At 27.5% G+C, this 20,521-nt stretch overlaps 5 protein-coding genes across 12 annotated transcripts; 3 read left to right on the top strand and 2 right to left on the bottom strand.

The window, feature by feature from the left end:
* Window positions 1-52: 52 nt before the first annotated feature.
* On the top strand, window positions 53-2,120 carry LOC100749053 (microfibrillar-associated protein 1). The gene is made up of 4 exons (XM_003489758.4): window positions 53-358; window positions 526-1,202; window positions 1,279-1,448; window positions 1,527-2,120. The coding sequence occupies exons 1-4, from the start codon at window positions 262-264 to the stop codon at window positions 1,960-1,962; spliced, it is 1,380 nt and encodes a 459-aa protein (XP_003489806.1). The 5' UTR covers window positions 53-261; the 3' UTR covers window positions 1,963-2,120.
* Window positions 2,121-2,556: 436 nt separating this feature from the next.
* Window positions 2,557-7,018, top strand: LOC100748819 (exocyst complex component 1). Its single transcript, XM_012386199.3, has 12 exons — window positions 2,557-3,104; window positions 3,203-3,751; window positions 3,933-4,087; window positions 4,175-4,402; window positions 4,518-4,754; window positions 4,823-5,063; window positions 5,141-5,358; window positions 5,426-5,616; window positions 5,701-6,068; window positions 6,165-6,310; window positions 6,390-6,584; window positions 6,656-7,018. Exons 2-12 carry the CDS (start codon window positions 3,304-3,306, stop codon window positions 6,806-6,808), a joined length of 2,580 nt encoding a protein of 859 aa, XP_012241622.1. The 5' UTR covers window positions 2,557-3,104; window positions 3,203-3,303; the 3' UTR covers window positions 6,809-7,018.
* Window positions 7,019-7,187: 169 nt separating this feature from the next.
* LOC100748697 lies at window positions 7,188-8,160 on the bottom strand. Its single transcript, XM_003489755.3, has 3 exons — window positions 7,934-8,160; window positions 7,442-7,602; window positions 7,188-7,367 (listed from the first exon to the last, which is right to left on the bottom strand). Exons 1-3 carry the CDS (start codon window positions 7,977-7,979, stop codon window positions 7,293-7,295), a joined length of 282 nt encoding a protein of 93 aa, XP_003489803.1. The 5' UTR covers window positions 7,980-8,160; the 3' UTR covers window positions 7,188-7,292.
* A 2,869-nt stretch (window positions 8,161-11,029) lies between these two features.
* LOC100746263 (GTP-binding protein Rheb homolog) lies at window positions 11,030-16,080 on the bottom strand. 2 transcript variants are annotated; one of them, XM_033320953.1, is made up of 6 exons: window positions 15,282-15,384; window positions 14,845-14,965; window positions 14,412-14,483; window positions 11,673-11,880; window positions 11,426-11,555; window positions 11,030-11,351 (listed from the first exon to the last, which is right to left on the bottom strand). In XM_033320953.1, the coding sequence occupies exons 2-6, from the start codon at window positions 14,891-14,893 to the stop codon at window positions 11,262-11,264; spliced, it is 549 nt and encodes a 182-aa protein (XP_033176844.1). In that variant the 5' UTR covers window positions 14,894-14,965; window positions 15,282-15,384; the 3' UTR covers window positions 11,030-11,261. The 2 variants fall into 2 exon arrangements, with proteins under 2 accessions (XP_033176844.1, XP_012241551.1); XM_012386128.3 differs by lacking the exon at window positions 15,282-15,384 and adding an exon at window positions 15,802-16,080 and having other exon boundaries at window positions 11,055-11,351.
* Window positions 15,968-20,449, top strand: LOC105680836. 7 transcript variants are annotated; one of them, XM_024367955.2, is made up of 6 exons: window positions 15,969-16,098; window positions 16,175-16,561; window positions 18,991-19,049; window positions 19,257-19,424; window positions 19,694-19,818; window positions 19,901-20,402. In XM_024367955.2, the coding sequence occupies exons 3-6, from the start codon at window positions 19,024-19,026 to the stop codon at window positions 19,978-19,980; spliced, it is 399 nt and encodes a 132-aa protein (XP_024223723.1). In that variant the 5' UTR covers window positions 15,969-16,098; window positions 16,175-16,561; window positions 18,991-19,023; the 3' UTR covers window positions 19,981-20,402. The 7 variants fall into 7 exon arrangements, with proteins under 7 accessions (XP_012241556.1, XP_024223723.1, XP_012241558.1 ...); XM_012386135.3 differs by having other exon boundaries at window positions 16,175-16,565; XM_012386133.3 differs by lacking the exon at window positions 16,175-16,561 and having other exon boundaries at window positions 15,968-16,098.
* The last annotated feature ends 72 nt before the right edge of the window (window positions 20,450-20,521 follow it).

Raw genomic sequence — 20,521 nt, 5'->3', positions numbered from 1 at the left:
TTCGTAATTTCATTACGATCATATTACAGGCGATACGACATAGAGTTTAGCAACGATTTACAGTTTACAGTCATAGAATCATATGCATTTTTGGCATGGCCTTAAAGAGTGGTCGATAGCACATCTATATCATATATATTTTTAAGTGTAAAATGTTTGACCACGGTCAGGTGTGTTTGACTATTATTGGCAAGACATAGATAGAGTATAATTTATAATATCTTTAGACTGCTTGGAAAATTTATGTTGTGAATTAGCAAAATGATGATGGATTATTTTGTTACAAATAATTCTTTGGCACCTGCGCCAATGGGAATTCAGAGTACTGCTGGTGCCGTACCTGTAAAAAATGATAAAGGTTAGTAATTAAATATTGTAATTAATATTTAACTAACTATAATAATTATCTTCCTCTTTCGTCTAAAAATAGTAACAATAATATAAAGATAAATAGTAACAACAGTTGTTTCTGTGAATTATGTCTTAAGTGTTACAATACCTAAAAAATTTTGTTTGAATTTATAGGTGAACTTTCTATGAAAAAAGTAAAGGTACATCGTTATGTCTCTGGTAAACGACCTGATTATGCACCAGCTGCTAGCTCAGAAGAAGAGTCCGAAGAAGAAGATTTCTTAGAAAGGCGTGTACATAAAAGTTATGAGGAAAATGAAATTTCTATAGATACCCCTACACATTCGCAAGTGAAAATATGTGATGAAGATGATCCACGTATAAGAAGATTGACGCGTTTAGAAAAGCAGAAGGAATCTAATACAGAAATTCGTGCAGAGAGACATAGACACATACATGAACCAGAATTAATTGAAGTTGAGCCTGAAAGAACTCGGGAAAGGATAAAGTTAGAAAGTTCAGATTCGTCAGAAGATGAAGAATTATCAGATTCTGAAATTGAGAGAAGACGCGAAGCATTAAAACAACGGGTTCTATCAAAAAAAGAAAATGAAGAAGAATTAATTCATGGAGAAGAAGATGAGAGGTCGGGTGATACCTCAGAGGAAAGTTCCGAATATGAAGAATATACAGATTCAGAGGAAGAAACTGGACCAAGATTGAAGCCAGTTTTTGTACGTAAGAAAGACAGAATTACGGTAATGGAAAAAGAAAAAGAAGCAATGAAACAAAAACAAGCGGAAATTGAAGCTAAAAAGTTAGCAGAAGAACGGAAACGACAAACATTACGGGTAAATCTAATTATATGACTAGTAAATAAATCAATAACTAATAGTGATTATCTCCTTTATTCTATTTATTACATAGATGGTAGAAGAAGCAATAAGAAAAGAAGCACAAGTAGGTAAAACCACCAGTGAGCATGAAGGAAAACTTGAAGATGTTTGTACAGATGATGAGAATGATGAAGTTGAGTATGAAGCTTGGAAATTGCGAGAATTAAAAAGAATTAAACGTGATCGTGAAGAAAGAGAACAGTATGTATCGTTATTACAATAACAATTATTTGATACATATAAAAATTCTTATAATATTTTTTAAAACATTTCTTATAGACTTGAAAAAGAACGACTTGAAGTTGAACGAATACGTAACATGACAGAAGAAGAGCGGAGACAAGAAGCGCGCTTAAATCCAAAAGTCATTACAAATAAAGCAGCCAAAGGAAAATATAAGTTTCTACAAAAATATTATCATCGTGGAGCTTTCTACTTAGATAAAGAGGATAATATATTCAAGCGAGATTTCTCTGGTGCAACTTTGGAGGATCATTTTGATAAAACGATTTTACCCAAAGTTATGCAAGTGAAAAACTTTGGACGCAGTGGTAGAACTAAATATACTCATCTAGTTGATCAAGATACTACTCAATTTGATTCACCATGGATCTCAGAAACAGCACAAAATTTAAAATTCCACAATAATCAAGCTGCTGGAATGAAGCAAGTATTCGAACGACCATCATTAAAAAAAAGAAAAAATGAAAATTAATCAGGATACGTTAAGAATTTTATATTATATTAGAATTAGCAACATATTGTAAAATTGTTTTATTTAAATCAAATTTTTTTTTATTAATTGGGGCTTTTGAATACCTTAAATATGTAACAATGTATAAATACAACTCTTAGTATATCTTATAATCTTGATTTACTTTTTTACATATCAAGGTTTTTAAAGCATGTTATTTAAACTTATTTGTACTCATGAAAATGTTTTATTTTTCCAACAATAATTACTTTTGAAGGTACCATGATAATATTCGTATCATCAATAACAGTTAATTTCCTGAGAAAAATATTATATAATTGTTAAATAATTCTAACAAAGATGAAGTATTAGTTATTACTAATAATACTCAGGAATTGGCTCTTTTAGAATATATTTGCTAATTTGACTATATTCACTATGTTATATTTGTCTAAATAAAAAATATACATTATCACAAATAATAATAGTTACCTATGGCAAAATATGTTTAGATCGTTAAGTTATTTTTACAAATAACATAGGATTTTTATTACAATTCAAATATATTGACCAGGGTTTAATATCTGCAACTTTCATAAATATAGTTTAAAACTAAGAAATCTAAAATAATACGTTAAATATCCATTTAATGTCATATTGATCAATAAACATTTAAAATAACTTCTAAGATGGTTAAACATTCTGTTACCAAGTATTGCATCACCAAGAAATTCTAATCTCTAATAACATTCAGTAATATTATTCAGTGTATATGAAGGATGTGTAAAGGCCTAAAACATTTAAGTCATTTATTTTAAATTTATGTTTTTCAATTAGGCTAATGTGCGATTTAGTTTTGAGCATTGAAATCTCTGCATTTAATAAAACACATTTTGAACTTGGCTATGTACCTACTGTTGGTAGTTGGTAGCTGGTAATTGGTAGTTAGTAGAGGTTAGTACCAGGTATCTACCAGTTAGTACTTACATTTGTCAGTAAACTAAAAAACTGGCAAACAAGACATTGTATTTGACAGATTCGTAGACAAATCAAGTGATTGACTTTGATATAAAATATGTAAAATTATATTCTGCCATAAATTTGTAACGAATAATAAATTATAAAAGATATGTGACTGAAATTAAAGTGCACTAACCTAACAGGTATTAATTCTGTAATAATATTTGAAAAATATTAAAGATGACTAAAGTTATATAATTTTGTAAAATTTTACACGATATTCTCAATTTGTTTATTACAGGCCTTTTAAATTAGCGAATTTACTTATAAATAACGTTTTAAAGTGATATTGCTTGTATATTATATAAACTCAAACTTCAACTTTAAACTTCAACTTCAGTTATGGCAGCAATAAGACATACATTACAAAGGGAAGTGTTTACACCTAGTGATGAAAAATTATTAAGCGTATGTTATGTCAGTAAAGCATATAGAAAAAAGAAAATGAGCTTTTTGTGCTTAACTACAACTACAGATTCACCTTCATCTTTGCTTTTATACCAAGTAAAAAAGAATGATAAAAATATATTTAAGAAGAAACAATCATGGCCTTTAAGCGATATTCAAATTGTGGATGGTGTTAAAAATGATTCTATGGATATAGAATTGCACATTGATAAAGTATATAAATGGTCAGTGACAACAGCACAAGAACGAAGAACATTTATAAGTAATTTATATACTTATTCTTGCAATTTAGCCCAAAGGCCACAATTTAAAAATATTCCAAAAGAATTACTTATAGATCCCAGTTCATTAAAGGAAAGTGATAGTATTACTTTCACACCAGGTAAACATTATAGTTTGCTTGTAATTAGCTTATTATTTATTTATATTTTAAATAATATCTGTTTACATATATATGATTATTTGATATTACTAAGTTTATATGAATTTAAAGTTTAAATAGATATGTAATGTATAATATAGACAAAATAATTTCAGTTATCCTAACATTAAAATATTTTTAGAGCTGTTAACATCTCCTATTTCATCTGATTATCAACCTATTACTGAAAAAGAAGCTGCTGATTTAAAACAATTAATGGAGGATTGTGAATATGCAGTCTCTAATGCGGAACTTTTTATGGAAACCCTTTCTAAGGATCTTTCAATTCTTGATGGGGTAAAATTATAGTTTTAGTGAATTATAATTATAATTCTTATTAAGAGAAATCTCAATTCAGAGGGAATTTACTTTTTATTAATACAGGAAAATGTACAATCAGTTTTGGCATCAGAAGCCTGTGTAACTCAATTAATGAATAGTATAGAAGCAGCAATAACTGAAGCTTCTATTGTCGAATCTCGTCTTGCAGCCTATGATGAGGCCCTTGGTAGAATTAGGGAAGTTATGGCACGTGTAGGTCAAAAAAATCAGGCAATTCATACAGCTAATAATAATGCACGGCTCCTCTTAGATCAATTGAATACAGTAATAGTAAGTAATTTTTACTTTATTACATTTTACAACTTTTTTTATTTGTATAAAATTTTTATTCTGTAATTATTTTAATCCCAATTCTGTAATAATAAAATAATTTTAATCCTGTAAGTCACAATTAGATATTTCTCCAACTCACCAACGTGTTTTGAGTGAAGCTGAGCTTCCAGGAGAAAAAGAAGAACTTAGCCAAGCAGGTGCTGCTCTATTAAAAGCAATAACAGCTCCTTTACCACCCGGACTTGATAAATTAAGTGCAGTAACAGAACAAAAAAGACGACTTGATAAACTTAGAGTAAAATTTTCTGTAATTGTTGCTAGACATTTAAATAATCTCTTCATACATTTGGTATGTGTGCCTATGAAAGCAATACAAAATTAAAATATCATTGATATTGAAGTATAATATTGTTATAGGGCAATGATGTTGGAGATATGTCTACATCAATGACAGATTTAATTCTTCCAACACATCAAGCAGTTCATCATGAACTTGAACCATATACAGAGCTAATGCAATTATTAAGAGCATTAGATAATAAGGCTTTTATACAGTTAACTAAAGTATATACAGATACAATGAGTAAACTATATAAAAGGGATTTAAAGCGATTTTTTGAGGAAGCAAAAAATAAACTAATTTGTAAACGCCTTCAAGGTATATATGTTACACTTTTTTTCTTCATTGTTAATAATAATAAATTTTCATTTTTTACAAGAATGTACATTTTTAAGCAAATACATCAAAGTCTAGTGGCCAAAAAGTAGAAGATTTACTGAATCCTGCACCTATTTGCTTATTAAGTGGTGAAACATGGGCACCAGTAGGGGAAGGAAATCTTTTAGACTCGGTACTTGATTGTCTGCTTTCTCAAATGCAACCGGTCTGTCTCGCAGAACAAGCATTCTGCATTTCGTTTCTACAATTAGATTCTGTTCTTTCTCCATCAAAAGTATGTAAATTGTTGTTACAGATTTATTACAATATTCAAAAACTAAGTATCTATCTAAATGTGTTAGAGTAGTGAAATGGAAGAAACAGATAATGTTAGTAATGGAGCTGCAAGTCCTGGATCAGTGACTTCTACAGCAAGTAAAAAATTAGAAAGACAAGTAAATGAAGAAGTGCGTGCTACAATGGCGGCTATATTTCCATCGCTAGAAACTGAATTAAATAATTTTATTGCCTTTCTGGATAAAATCGATAGTTTGTAAGTATTTTATAAAATTTTTATTTCTACAATTAATTTTTGTTTAATTTGCTTGCAGAATAATTAATGCAAAAAGTATTTCAGTTGGTGTATGTATGTCTTGGTACGTTTGTCACAACATGTTATGTCAGCGCAAGACACTGGTTCATTTTTATCTATGACATTTGCTTCTGCTCTAATTCAAGTTAAAAGAGCATTTGATAAATTTATGCAAACACAATTACAATCAATTCTCTGTGATACTAAAGTTAATCGCAGGAATAAATGTGGTATTTTACCATATGTAGAGAATTTTGGACCATTTGCAAGAACGGCAGAAAAAATCTTTAAAAATTCAGATAGAAAAGTTGATCTTGAGAAGTGGTATACTAAATTAGTGAGTACAATGTTTGAAGCTATTGTCATCCATAGCAGAGAACATCATAAAACTCCACAAGAGGTTATTAAAATGGGTAAGATAAATCTATTAACTTTATACTTTAATTATGATTGTGTATGTTAATAATTAAAATTATTAGCGCTAAATAAATAATTGTGTTATATTTTAGAAAACTTTCACCATTTATATGATCTTCTATCACAATTAAAAATACCTATATTTGACCATGAACGAAAGGAAGCTAAACAAAAATATCAGGATGCTTTACGTGCATATGTTACACAATATTTTGGGAGACCTCTAGAAAAACTGAATGTTTGTGACTTAAATCTTTTTTCTTAGCCTTTCTATAGTATTTCTTTTAATTATTATAATGTATAATATATACTTACAGCTATTCTTTGAAGGCGTGCAAGCAAAAGTTGGTGCTGGAGTTAAAGAATCTGAAGTTAGCTATCAAATGGCTTTTAGTAAACAAGAACTTAGACGTGTCGTAAAAGAGTATCCTGCTCGAGAAGTTAAAAAAGGTTTAGAAAATTTGTACAGAAAGGTTGAGAAACATTTATGCGAAGAAGAAAATTTATTACAAGTAAATTAAAAATACGAATAATTTATTCATTTTTCTGTATTATATTTTATATTGTATAATTTTTTATTTAGGTTGTTTGGCGTGAAATGCAAGGTGAATTTATCGCGCAGTATATATACATAGAAGAGCTAATTCAAAGGTGTTATCCAGATAGTATGGTAACTCTTGAATTTACTATACAAGATATTTTAGAATTTTTTTCAGAAATAGCTCGATCTCATTGAAAAAAATTAATAATTTACTAGTTATAAAATAAACGTTTCATAATATATATTAGTATTTAAATTGAAATAACAATAACAAAATAATGTAATTTCTTGATCAGAAAATGTAAATACTTAATTTTCATATGAACTATTTAGATTTTTGTTCAGTTTGAGTCTTCTTGTGAAATAAGATAAATAAAACAAGCTTATTTATTTAATAAAATTCAATCTATATACTTCTGGTATTTTTACTCTTAATAATTTTTACATTTCTTAAAAATGTAAGAAAATTTGTTTAATGTAGAGATATTAAAAATAGAGAAGATATATGTATCTTTTAAGGTAAATGTTAAATTACTAAACTTTTATTGTAAATATAAATTAAAAAAATGTAATATAGGGATTATATATATCATAAATGTTTTACTATTACTTTTTACAATAAAGCAATCATACAATTGTTATACTTATTATCTGCTATAATATTATATTTGAATTCATTTTATTTAGAACTTTTAGGCCTATCTTCTGGTTTTGGTGGACGGAAGTTAAGCCAAAGCAATCCAGATGCCCTACCCTAAAAATTAAGATAATATAAGTAAAAATAGTTTAACAAAATTTAAAACAGTAATCTATTTGATATATGCATACATATGCTATAGTAGCACCAAGTATAATGATACCAGCTGCTAACTGTAAGTTATATTTTTGTTGAGCTTTAGCATGTGATTGCTGCCACGAGCCTTGTGGTACAAGCACTTCATCCATACTTGGTGGTCTAAGTTCATTAGGTACATGGTATGATCTTACACCTTTAATGTTATATATGTTATTAATAGAAATATAATAAATAATAGAATATAGGAAATCATTATTAAAATAACTTTTCTCTTGGCTATAAGTAATTTTATGCAAAAATAGAAAATCTTTCTCTTTATTAAATACCAGAAAGTATCAAAAGAATTAATCAAATAAATTACTAATGATAAAGTTAAGAAAAGTGTATGTATATATATAAGCTAAGCTTTGTAATTGCTATTAAACATTTTTCAGCAATATCAAATTCTCAATGTTATATAAGATTATTCAATAATATATTATCTTGGTGTCATGGAATAAAACATAGTAATATTACTAGCTTACCATTTCGTGTATTTCGGACAATTGGTTGTAAAATATGTCGTAACATCTTTACTGTTATAAATTAATTTTTGATACTTAAACAACACGTAGATCCGCCGACAGCGACGAATGAAAAGACAAATAGTATGTACCAGTATATACTATGTAGGTTGGTAAAATCATAGAGTAAAATACGTTCAATACCTATAATTACTGCGCATCTGCGCATGAAACTGTCATAAGCATGCGATATTTAGATACGAAAACTGCTTGTCAAAACTGTAACGCCGTAGCCCGCGCTTAATACGGTTTGTTTCGAATCCGAATGGAGAATACTATCGGGGTAGGTGTATTCTAAGAATTGCCCAGGTTTATCTCCTTTTCGACATGTTTGACTCAGGATTAAGATGCGTCGGAATCACTATCATATAAACAGACCTGAACTCTGAACATTCCTACATCAAAAGCGGAGAAGATATTTTATATTTCAAATTTTTTATAGCAACCGCGAGCTTGCTTTCTGTCTTAATTCGTAAACTAATTAACTAATTCTATATATCGTGAATTATCTAATTCATAACTTTCGAAATAATTTATGACGATCAAGGAAACTCATTTATTGGTTATCCGTCAAAATTCTAATCTTCTAATCACCATTGCAATTGGCTTTCTTTATGTTAAAATGGAAGGGATGGGAAAGCCTGCACGCACTTGAGTAGCGACATCCTGAGAAGGTGCAGGTAATTGTATGGTGTTCATTTTATTTCCCTTTTCTCTCGACATGCATAACAGGTGTTCGTTCGTTTCTTTCCCATCAAGAGCACATCGGCGGCCGTTGCCGAAACAATGCAGCCGTTGACCACCAGATGCCCCTTTTTTCAGTATCCATCTTTTATTGACATTTTGAGTTTATTTTTTCTCTTGGATTTGAACAACATTATTTCTCAGAGATGGGTTACAGAACGTACAGAAATCGTAAACAACATTATGTTGATTATACTGCAAAATTTTTATTTCGTCGCCAACATAATTTTGTATAATCAAATAACTGAATTTTTTGATATGATCTTGTCAACATATTTCAAGGTCAACGAAATCTGTGTGTTTCTTTGTAAATAATTATATATGTTATAAAACATATATACATATATACAAACATATATACATTGATAAAATCCATAGTCCACGTACAATAAATAATAGTACATAATAAGAACACAAAATAAAGGGAATACTCGAGTGATGTTAAAATATCTTGACTTTCTGGCCGAAAGTTGCAAGTTCGATTCTTTTTATCAGTTGTTTACCCGTTTATTTCAATTTTCTTCGGTGCTTTAACGATCACTTTGCAATCTCATAAAAAATTCTCTTGGAAAAAATCTATATGTGACCCTACAAACAGTATAAACTTCATCCTGAGTACATTTTTACAATGATAATTAATGGATACATTACATTTAGGTGTCCTGTTTCTCATGATTCATTCTGCATATATTGTAAAACACTCAACTTCATCTACTCTGGCTCACTGATAAGTTATTTAATGTTTAGGCACTTTTATAGCGGAATTGTACCAGGATTGTACCAAAAAATTCAAATTCCTTGATTATATGGGTTTTATCAAATTCTACAAGATTGTATGTACACTCTTGGAAGGCTAGTAGGGGGAAAAAGCTACATTTCTACATTAATTATTTTACACCTTGGGGTCATAGTTGAAGGATTGTCTGTTGCCTCCTCCTTTCTACTAACTCCGATCTTTGATAAGTGAACAGTTTGAATAGGGAATAAGGCTGTCCGGAGTCGTGATAATGAAGGGGGAGGGGGGGGGGAGGTGTAAGCCCCCTTCAAGGATGAACCGTGAGGCGGTGCACGGAGACGAGGGGGGCATCGTAACGTTTCTCGGGGACCAGATATTACTTACGTTTTCCCTGATCCGCTGAAGCAGACCACGATGGAGGTTTTAGCTACAAACATATCTATGATTTTAGTCATTAAAAATCTGAGACTACCCCGAATCTTCCCCTTAAAGGGTTCCAGCGTCTATGAAAATTTAGAGAAAAGATCACAGATCGTGAAATCTTTCATATTTTCTTCCTCCCTCCGCTTCATGCTTCATCATTTTCCTGAAAAATTTGATAATTTTAAGAATTTGTAATTCTGGTAAGCAATCATCTTATGCTTATGAAGAGAATCGGACATTTCTCAGTTCAAAAAAGCTCTTTAGATGTTTTCCATGTCTGGAATTTTCAGTTCAAGGTTCTGCAGTTATGTATAAAATCTTTTAAACAATCAAATGTTCTTTGGAGACAAAAAGACATCTTGAACTTTTATTATAATTTACAAAGAGTTATCTCCTTGAGTTCTTTCTCTATAGTGAGAGTTAAATCTAAATCATTTGTAGGGATTGGAATAAGTGGTAAATTCTGTTAAAGGTAGATGGGGCAAAATAGACAAATGCAAGTAAGAAAATGAGATGAGAAAAAGTAATAAAAAAGGAGTAAGTAAAATAGATAATTAACTGACTAGAAGTTTAAAAAAAATGAAAATTACAAAAATTGGTTACAGATAAGTAATAAAGTACATCAGGTAAAGTGATAATAGATAAATAACGTAATTTATGTATCTTTTTTCCATATATTTATTAGTTTTAGTTTATTGAAAACAGTTAATTTTTTTTATATTTCTTATTCTCATAGTGAGTAGACTTCAATGCAAAAAAATTAATCTTTAATTTCTTAGCCAAGATTAATTTTGCAGCACCTTTTGTGGCTTAATTTCTACCAAAACAAAAATGTAAAATCTATTTGTAATAGTCATAACATACTTTTTATATATCTGGCATATATATTTTATATAGATATTTGTATATCTCAATAAAAAGTATTAATTTACCAATGTGTAGAAGTAAATATTTTTATTATACATTTTATAATGATTTATTCCAGCATATTTGAAAAAATATAAATGTTTGAAATGTTACTTACATAAATCCAAGTTAATAGTAATTTTATCTCTAGAACTGAAAAATTGTTTCTAAAATATTAAATTTCGTTATATGTACTTTTGCAGAATAAAACTAAATATCGACAACTCAATTCTCTTTTTGTCAAATGGTAATTGCGAAAGTGAATAATAAAAATACTTATAATCACGTATATTCTCAAATAGACGATATTTATAATATTTTACTTATACAGCAAGAAGAAACATATTTGTTTTACATTCGCTATTTTATATTTTTAATATTATTACACTTAATTTGTTTTTGGACGTGTATTAATATAATGCCAATTCTGTTATTTGGTTTTATACATTTACATCGTATTATATTTCCAGCTAATATAGCTCAGGAAATAATGCAATTTGACTTTTCTTGTACATTACCATCTGCTTTTTCAATCTCAATCAATAACGTATGAAAAATATCTGCAACAGACTGAAACAAAATAGAATTACATTGCAATTATCCACATGTAACAATGTAATTTAAAAAAGATGAAACAAATCTACCTCGTTTTGTTTTGCACTTGTTTCTAGGAAAGCAGCATGCCAAGAATCTGCTAATCGCTTGCCTTGTTCTGTTGTTATCATTCGGTCTACATATAAATCCGTTTTATTTCCTACTAATACAATTGGGACACTGAAATTCATAAAAATATATTTTATTAAAATTATATATGCTATACATTTGTAATTATATAAGCTATCACGCAATCCTTTTATATGAGTTAATAAAGTGAATAATAATATAACATACTGGACTTTTCCTGTTATATCCAATAACTTGTCATAAATAATTTGTACAACTTCAAAACTTTTAGCACTCGTTATGCTATATACCAGGACATAACCATGGATATCCATAGAATACTGTGTAGGAAATATACTGTACTCATCTTGACCTGCTGTGTCTACCAACTTAACTTCATAGTCTTGACTATTTACTCGTGTACTTTTTGTAAATGCTGGAAAATATACAAATGAATTGTATTAAAAAATAAGTCAAAATAGGCAGTAGAACCGACATCTTTCAAATTTTTATATCAAATCTTATTTCTTTTTTGTAAATTTTAATTGAAGAAGCAAAGGATAAATTTGATGATAAGATGTAGGATGCTACTGCGTTAAATACATTCAATTATAATAAATAAAAATTGTAAAATACTTAAATATATAAAAAACAAGAAAACTAATAACTGACGAGTTCATGCATATTGCCAACAATACATCATGCTGTACTCGAACTAATTTGTGTTGTGTTAATATAATTCATAAGGTATGTGTACAAACCGCACATAATGTAAACTAATTCAGACAATAAAATACCTTTTGTACCTGAACATTATTTATATGATAAGAGTAATTTATATGAAATAAAATTGAGAAGCATTTCATGAAAACCAAACCAAATTTTTGAAGATCTTGAAATTTCTGTTATGTAACTTATGACTTATCTATTCTGAATTACGAAGTCATTACATAAATACCATTATATTTGTAAAACAATAAGCTTATCGCTGCTCTGTATTTCTTTTTTATGAGTATTAAGTCACATTAACCATTTTTTAAATTTCATATATGTAAATAATAATACGCTGGTATTACATTATTATATATGTTGATTTAGAAAAGAATATGACTATTGCGTAACACTTTTGCACTACAATTGCGATTGCAACAATGTATAAAATATGCATTTTCCATTGTAGTATCTTAGAAAGAGCAAGAATTTTTATATGCAGGATAAAATCTTTAATAGTTCAATGAACGGAAATTCTATTATAATGCCATAAGAATAAGTATTAATATTTTTTCAATTATTCAACTATTATAAATTTTAAAGTTTTAGAATATAATGATATTATTAAATGAAAATTAAATTTACTCACATTTAAAATAATAATATTATCATTAAATTCTATTGCATATAAAATAAATAATATGGAATCATGAAAAACTGCAATGAAATATGTGAAGTGTACAAAGTACATATACTGCTCTGAATATATACAGGGTGAGTCACCTAAGAGTTTAAGCTGAAATATTTTCAATACTACTAATTATTTCAGAAAATGTTCTAGATGAAAGTTGAATGATTCCAAGGGGAGTATATTTTGATGTTATTAGTTTTTTTGTAGGTGTATAGAGGTCATGTAGAGGTCAACTCTGTCTTTTTAAATGGAATTTAATTTATTTTTTATTACATTAGACGATACAGTGCAAGATTCCTTATAGAAAGTTATTAACCTACTTATACTAAAAAACTATTAGTTTAGTAGATATTTTAACTTTCAGTTTGTAAAACTTACTTTATGAAAGACAAGGAAAGATGTAAGATACTACTTTCTTTTTTTCCTGGGACCCTATTTGTTTCCCTTATTTTTCATACAATAAGTTTTATAAACTAAAAATTAAAGTATTTATTAAATTAATAATTTTTTGACATAAGTAGGTTAGCAATCTTTTATAAAGAATCTCACGCTGCATTGTCTATTCTACTAAAAAATATGATTCCATTTAAAGAGACAGAATTGACCTCCACATGACATTTATACTCCCACCTACAGAAAAGCTAATAACATCAAAACATGTTCCCTCTGAATCCATTCAACTTTTATCCGGAACATTTTCTAATATAGTTAATAATATTGAAAACATTTCAGCTTAAATTATCAGGTGACTCACCTTGTATATTGTTCGAGTTTACAGACTATATCGAGTTTAAAAGTGTTGGTATTTGCAAATGTAGCTTACACTTTAGAACAAAGGAAAACTTTCAATAATTCTCTATTAATACAATTATTTCTCAAATATGAAAACTAAATTTTAGAAAATTATATATATCATGCATTAAAAAATTTTATTGCAATGCAAAATCATTAAAAGTAATATGAAGAATAATATACATGTTGTAAGAAATTAAGACGATATGTTCGACTGTATGAAAAATTAACATACCAAATTTCTATACTAAATAGTTATGTCAAATAGTATTCGATATAATGATTTAAATAAATTCATAATATAAAAATAAATACCATGTGTTACAAAATCAAATAAACCCATATTCGTTAAAATTTATCTTTTGTTTTAAAATGTAAACTGCGTCTATAAATAATTATAATGTCTTTTTAAAACTCTCTTGTATAATTTCTTTATCTCTTATATTTTCTAAAATTTTCTGCTAAATAAGAATGAAATAGCTTAAATATTTTTATACAATTATAGATTACCAACTTTCCATATTATAAATAACTATAATTGGAAACATTAATCTAAAAAATTGATAATTAATTATAAGTTAAACATATTAAACATATTTTAACAATTATTGGCTCATTGAATTTAGTATACCAATTTGCTCATTCAATAATAAGTTTTCATGAATCTCTATTATTTACAGCATGAATTACTAACAGAATGTGCAGAAAATACTACTAACAATGTCATTAGAAATCTTTGAAGTAGCGTGTAAGACGATACAGGTACTTCTTACTATTTTCTATGGTAGGGTCATATGAATCCACAAACTGTCCCTCGACGAATTGTATGCTCAGTGACGACTTGCCTATTAAGAACAATAAAAAAAAAAAACAATAAGCATTGAGAATACAAGAAACATAAATTTTTACATACATAAAATGTTTGTATGCGTTTATAAATTTGTATAAATATATAAGTATGTTTACATATATAGCAAATAAGTTACATTATTAGATAAATAATTACTTTATAAAGATATTAATTAGTATAACAAAACTAATGTAAGTTTAAAATGTTCCATATTTTTATTAGTCATGATATGATAATCATTTAATTTTCAAACACACTATAAGATAAGCAACTAATCATTGATGTAAATAATAATATTTGTTAACAGATCTGTTGTATATTAAATTATTTCAATTACAATAATAATTTTTCATTACCTACGGATCTATAACCCATAATAGCTATTTTCCTTTGTTTTGGTGGCATTTTTCAGCATTTATAAACAGAAACGCTGCAACTGTAGTCCATAAAGGCTGGTGCATGCTCCAATTAGAACCTCTACATAAAATTAAAATAAGAAATGTGAAAAATTATTTCTTTCGAATAAAAGAATATATTCTTATATTTGAACTAATTGTTAGATACTACTATTATTCTAGAAGATTATTATAATAAATTGATTCTATAACTTATTTTGTACTAAAATAATCAATTTAGATTGAAATAGTTTATTTTGAGTTATAAATTATTACATTAAAGGTTATAGTTTAAACTATAATAAACATATTAAAGAAATTAGTTTACAATAAAACATATGTCTAATAACATAGATTGTGATTAAATAGATAATTAAATAATAATTGTATGAATATACTTGATTTTAGTATACTTGTTTCCTTAAATTGTTACTTAGTTTGATTACATCATAAATGTTTTGAAAATTAACTACGACATTTCCAATTATATATAGAATTATCGCCTATATTTGTAATATTTCATTTCATAAAAATTACTAATTGTAATTCGAATTCCAATAAAAGCTAAATAAAGGAACCATATACATGAAATATGAAAATAATGGACGACTCTTTGTGAAAACATATTTTTTATAAAATTACAGTCATTAAATAAAATCTGCAAAAGCTGTGTGCGTAAGTAAGAACGCATTTAAATATGTATTTAATATATGCGTATTAAGCATAGTTGTATGTACATATATAGTATTCTTTACATCATACTCTGTTTACGTATTTATCAATTATATAGTAAATGTTTCGTTGCGTTGCAATAATCAAACTCTTTTATTTTATAACATGAAAATTGCACTCATAAATAGACTTCTCATCGAATTACGTATTATTTAATGCACATGCAAATGCACATGCACTACTCACCAAGAAAGAGAAGGTATATACATCAGTATACATACATTATGTGCGTTTCATGTTAATCGACATATTGACTCCTATTATATATCAAGTATTTAAACAAATAAAAGTTGATATTTGTCTGAATATGATGTCTTAAAATAAACTTTTCAATACTACTGGAAATATTACTATCTTCTTATACGCTGACGCGATAGTTTCGTACTGATATTTTATATAGTGTCACGTCTCTCGAACGTGTATAGACTTAACGAGTGACGGTAGTTCAACAGTAGCCGCAAGATGTCTACTATCTCCTCACAAGTACATAGTAAATTATTCGTTATTCCAGTATTCATTAATTTATATACAACTTCCAAAATTAATTTCAATTTTATAGGCACAGGAATAGAATAGGACCTATTAAATGTAATTCGATTGAGCAGTTTAATTGGTGGTCTTGAGAAGAAACCTTTCTTTTTTGTTCTATCTTTCTCCTTTATTTCGCGGTTCATCCACATGTTTTGATGCTGAAAGTCCGATCTTAGGACTCGATAGTCTTAGATTTTAATCAAATTCATAGGGATTTCCTTTTAAAAAGTTTTTTAATTAATTCTAAGCAATCTTTCTTATAATATATTTAAATAATTATATTCATAAACATTGCATTTATAGTATCATATATTTATAATATACAATGCCGCAGAGGGCATTAAGCAAAAGACATTAACCTCAAAGAAGAAAGCAATGGAATCCAATACCGAGGATAACATCGAATATATGCAATGCTGATGTTAACTATAAATTTATAAATTAATAAAGATAAAAGCAATGATTTAATAAAATTAAAATTACATGTAATATTTACATACTGATATACATATAGTTTACAATATAACACTATTTACTTCTTTATTGTGAAAAAACAGAATAAATAAATATTTCCGCGGAAGAAAATTTCTTGATTTCGTTATCTATTGGCAATGAAACATATCTATTTTGTAAGTTTGAAAACAAAAGTGAATTCTATTTCTTGCATTTTCCATGTTTTTTTAAACCCTGTTACATCTTATTTTCTATGTTACTTTTTAAAATACATTATGAAAATCAATTAAGGGAGACCTATGAAATAACTATAAAGTACGCCAAGAACACTTTATGATTAATTTTTTTTTTAAATATTAATATTAATTCTGTTTTCAATTTATAAAACAGTTTTATCTATTGCAATTTTTCTTAAATTCCAATTTGTTCATGTTATACTTTTGATTTATTATTTGTTATAATATAATACAATTATAATATAATTTAAAATAATGACAATTTTTATATTTTAGCTATGCTAATCCATATTTTTGGTATATGGTCTATTGAACATACGTTCACATACATACGATACGATGTGTATAATGCAGTGTGAAGCTTTTATTTCGTTAATTATATCGATAATTTTTTTATATTAATAATAATTAATGAGTTTATACTATAATTTAGTGTAATTAATATATATACATTGAATTAGTTGATTTTTGAAAATATTTAAAATAAATATTTTAAATGAACTTTTACGAGATAATGTCTGAATTATACTTTGTAGTTATATTATTTCAGTGCAAAATGTAAGCAAGAAACTATACACACATCTCTATTTCATTTCATCATTATAAGAGTTCTACATTTTAACATGTAATGTGTATTAGATATGAATAGATAAACTGTAAGTACATACATGTAGTATCGCGAGCGAGGGACCTAGGAGTTGGCGGGTGAACCGCGTGGAATGTCGCGAGAGCCGAGGCGTTCTTTTCGATCGCGTAGTTTTGGAAAGAGGAGGCCTACGTGATCTTGGCCACAAGCGGTTGCTAAGGGACGAGAGACGAATCAACAGTGATTGCGAGTTGCGTTGCCGAGAGAGTGTGATCGCGTTTATGAAAGTCGAATCGTTGATTAATTATTTAGTTGTGCTGATTATTATACGTTTGCTGCGATTAGTTCATGTTAAACAACTATTGTTTTTCTGTCTGATTAACACCTGTATCATCCATTCATTGTAAATATATTCCATCACGATATTACATACATACCTACGTTACACGAAAAATCAAAAGTGAAACCTGTCCAGCAATAACACGTCAATATCATAGATACGTCCTCTTTATGTCACGAAGCTTTCTCTAGATCATAGATTCCAGAACTGATTCTAGAACAAATTTCGAAAAAAAGACAAAATTATCTTTCTTTCTTACAGTCCTCTTTGATTTGAACTGATGTTTTCTTCTTCTTCTCCTTTCTCCTCCTTTTCTAAAAAAATACATATTCTTATTATATATATGTAGACAAATTATACATATATGTATTCGCAATGAGTGCAATCAATCTGATGCTTTTATAATTGATCTTGTACTTCCTAAAATGAATAGGTATACTTTCTTACTACTTTATAAATCAGCGAAGAACACACGTAAAAAATTTTATTTAGGACAGTTAATGTATTCGACTGATATTTTATAGAATCAGGGAATATATACATATATTTTTTATTGTTAATTGTTGATTTTCCTTGGTTTAAACAGTGATATGTCCTTAATTATGAATAAAATGGCTACAATAAGTTATTTATTGATACTTTGAAGTCATTTACAACATTTCTTATGACTTTCTTAAATTTATTAAGGAGTCGATTTCTCCTTGGAATTATTACTGACACATATTTGCTTATGTACATAGAGCATACAATAAAATAAAAAATAAGTTCGCATAAAGCCATATATGAAGTACGAAGAAAAACTACGCAGAACAAAATCCTCGGGGTATACACAGGAATGGAAAGCAAGCGGGTAGATATAAGAAGGTCGTGTTTCATTGGCACACTCAGTTTATTACTCGATCTACATAGCAGATCAGACCGTATTATAAGAGCACGCAAATTAGCATTTCATAATGAAAAGTGAATTATTGTTGCAAGTAAATAATAAAAATTCTAAATAATATGTTTATTCTATACTTTAATCATCAATACTTAAGAAAAATTCGTGTCGATAATTCTTTCCTTTATAGATTTTCATATTTCTTGTGGGCAATATAAAAATTATAAATTCGAAAAATGTAGCTTTTACTTTCAAGATTACAGTGATAATTTGTTGTTCCAAATTTAACATATACATCAGAATACTTAAAATTTAAAAAATATAAATTAGTCTTCTTAATGATTTTCAGTTTATTTTAGTTTTACCGATATTGCTAGTTCCTATGTCCGAAGGATTTTTCTTCGAACAGTAAGTAAAGTTAAATTTTAGTCTTGTCGATGATAAAACTTATTTTTTTAATTAAATTTACTGTTAAATTAGTGTCATAGTAATTTTAATTTTCATTTATTAAATATATACATTCCCCCTAGATTTACATTAAATGTTAGTTATAGTGTGTTTAATAACGATATTATATGAAGAAAACAGATCGTACATTGACAATTTGTATTTCAGCCCTAAAAAGCTATTAATGGATTTGTTTCAATCGTCAAAAGAAAAAAAAGAAGCAAGAAAGAGGCCTCATATAGATCATTATCATGTACATTATTATCCAGTAACAATCCCTATATTTGAACCACTGGTGAAAGCACCTAAAAAACATAAACTCGAAGAAATATATCAGTAAATATGAATTATATTACAATTAAAATATAGTGCAATTAAAGTGGTTTAAAGCTTTTGTAAAATATGTATATACTTTTACATAATTAATTTTTGTTCTGTGTTATTTAAGATCAATTTATTTCATAGTGTACACATTCCGTTTGTTAAAACTTTAATTGATAGTAGAAAATTATCTTTGATAAATTACTTATTGACGAATAATTTTGAATTTTGAATAAAATAATTATTTAGGATTAAGAAATACATATTTAATTTAGAATTTTTAGCAACCAACTGGAAACGATTGGGTGGTCCAGTCACGAATATAAATATATTCCTGAACCTAAAATTAAAACTTTTAGTTTATATGATTCGTGGAAAAATTCTGTGCCCTGCAAAAAAGAAATTTTAGGTAATAATTGAAATACTTTTAACTTATTTTCTACTTTTTAAACGCTTGCGATTTAAACAATGTTTATCCAATAATGTTCCAGAAACAGATCTTTTTGAAATAATGAACAACAGCGAGGACGAAAATGTATTGTACATACACCCCTCCACTCACAAGTATTAAAATACACAAAAAAAGAGTACCTAAAAAATCATTAGAAAATTATTAAAATCTTTAAAAGTTATTATCTCGTTTGAAATGTTAGATTATAAAGAACCTATACATATATTCGATATGACAATAAAAAAATGCAAATTATCTGTATTAAAATTAAATCTTTAATCAATCTTGACATTACTAAACATTTTATTAGACATATTTAGTGTTATTTAGTTTTAGTTTAGTAAATATTCTGTGAATAATAAGTGCCACATTCATAATATTTAGGTTTTTCATACTGATATTTTTGACACTGATTATATTTGATACTGATTTTTATACTTAAGGATTTTACAAGATAAAAATCTGTTGACGTAAAAATCTTTATTTTTTAAGTTTACTTTTGTAAACTCTAGCGTGTCAAAAATATACCTTATGATGTTGAATATGTATCGTAAAATTTATTAAATACTGCATTATGCGTTAATTAGAATTAGAGATTGATTCAATAAAATAAAAATATATTTTTATTTCCTTGTCACAATGTAGAACTAATAATATTCCT

Source organism: Bombus impatiens, unplaced genomic scaffold (genome assembly GCF_000188095.3).
Source record: "Bombus impatiens unplaced genomic scaffold, BIMP_2.2 scf_0377, whole genome shotgun sequence".
Lineage (NCBI taxonomy): Eukaryota > Metazoa > Arthropoda > Insecta > Hymenoptera > Apidae > Bombus > Bombus impatiens.
The sequence above is the reverse complement of the archived record's forward strand: the minus strand, read 5'-3'. Positions and strand labels throughout refer to the sequence as shown.

Bases quoted from the DNA above. Each gene is read 5' to 3' on its own strand.
- LOC100749053 (XM_003489758.4), top strand. From the start codon at position 262: ATGATGATGGATTATTTTGTTACAAATAATTCTTTGGCACCTGCGCCA. The intron at 1,203-1,278 runs GTAAATCTAATT...TTTATTACATAG, and splicing joins GGAAACGACAAACATTACGG to ATGGTAGAAGAAGCAATAAG. The intron at 1,449-1,526 runs GTATGTATCGTT...CATTTCTTATAG, and splicing joins GATCGTGAAGAAAGAGAACA to ACTTGAAAAAGAACGACTTG.
- LOC100748819 (XM_012386199.3), top strand. From the start codon at position 3,304: ATGGCAGCAATAAGACATACATTACAAAGGGAAGTGTTTACACCTAGT. The intron at 5,617-5,700 runs GTAAGTATTTTA...AAAGTATTTCAG, and splicing joins CTGGATAAAATCGATAGTTT to TTGGTGTATGTATGTCTTGG. The intron at 6,585-6,655 runs GTAAATTAAAAA...TTTTTTATTTAG, and splicing joins AAGAAGAAAATTTATTACAA to GTTGTTTGGCGTGAAATGCA.
- LOC100748697 (XM_003489755.3), bottom strand. From the start codon at position 7,979: ATGTTACGACATATTTTACAACCAATTGTCCGAAATACACGAAATG. The intron at 7,603-7,933 runs GTAAGCTAGTAA...ATAACATTAAAG, and splicing joins TGTCCGAAATACACGAAATG to GTGTAAGATCATACCATGTA. The intron at 7,368-7,441 runs GTATGCATATAT...CTTAATTTTTAG, and splicing joins TTGGTGCTACTATAGCATAT to GGTAGGGCATCTGGATTGCT.
- LOC100746263 (XM_012386128.3), bottom strand. From the start codon at position 14,893: ATGCCACCAAAACAAAGGAAAATAGCTATTATGGGTTATAGATCCGTA. The intron at 11,881-14,411 runs GTAAGAAGTACC...TATATTTTCCAG, and splicing joins TGACCCTACCATAGAAAATA to CATTTACAAAAAGTACACGA. The intron at 11,556-11,672 runs GTATGTTATATT...TATGAATTTCAG, and splicing joins GATATAACAGGAAAAGTCCA to TGTCCCAATTGTATTAGTAG.
- LOC105680836 (XM_012386131.3), top strand. From the start codon at position 16,758: ATGAAACATATCTATTTTGTAAGTTTGAAAACAAAA. The intron at 19,050-19,256 runs GTAAGTAAAGTT...TTTGTATTTCAG, and splicing joins GAAGGATTTTTCTTCGAACA to CCCTAAAAAGCTATTAATGG. The intron at 19,425-19,693 runs GTAAATATGAAT...TAGAATTTTTAG, and splicing joins AAACTCGAAGAAATATATCA to CAACCAACTGGAAACGATTG.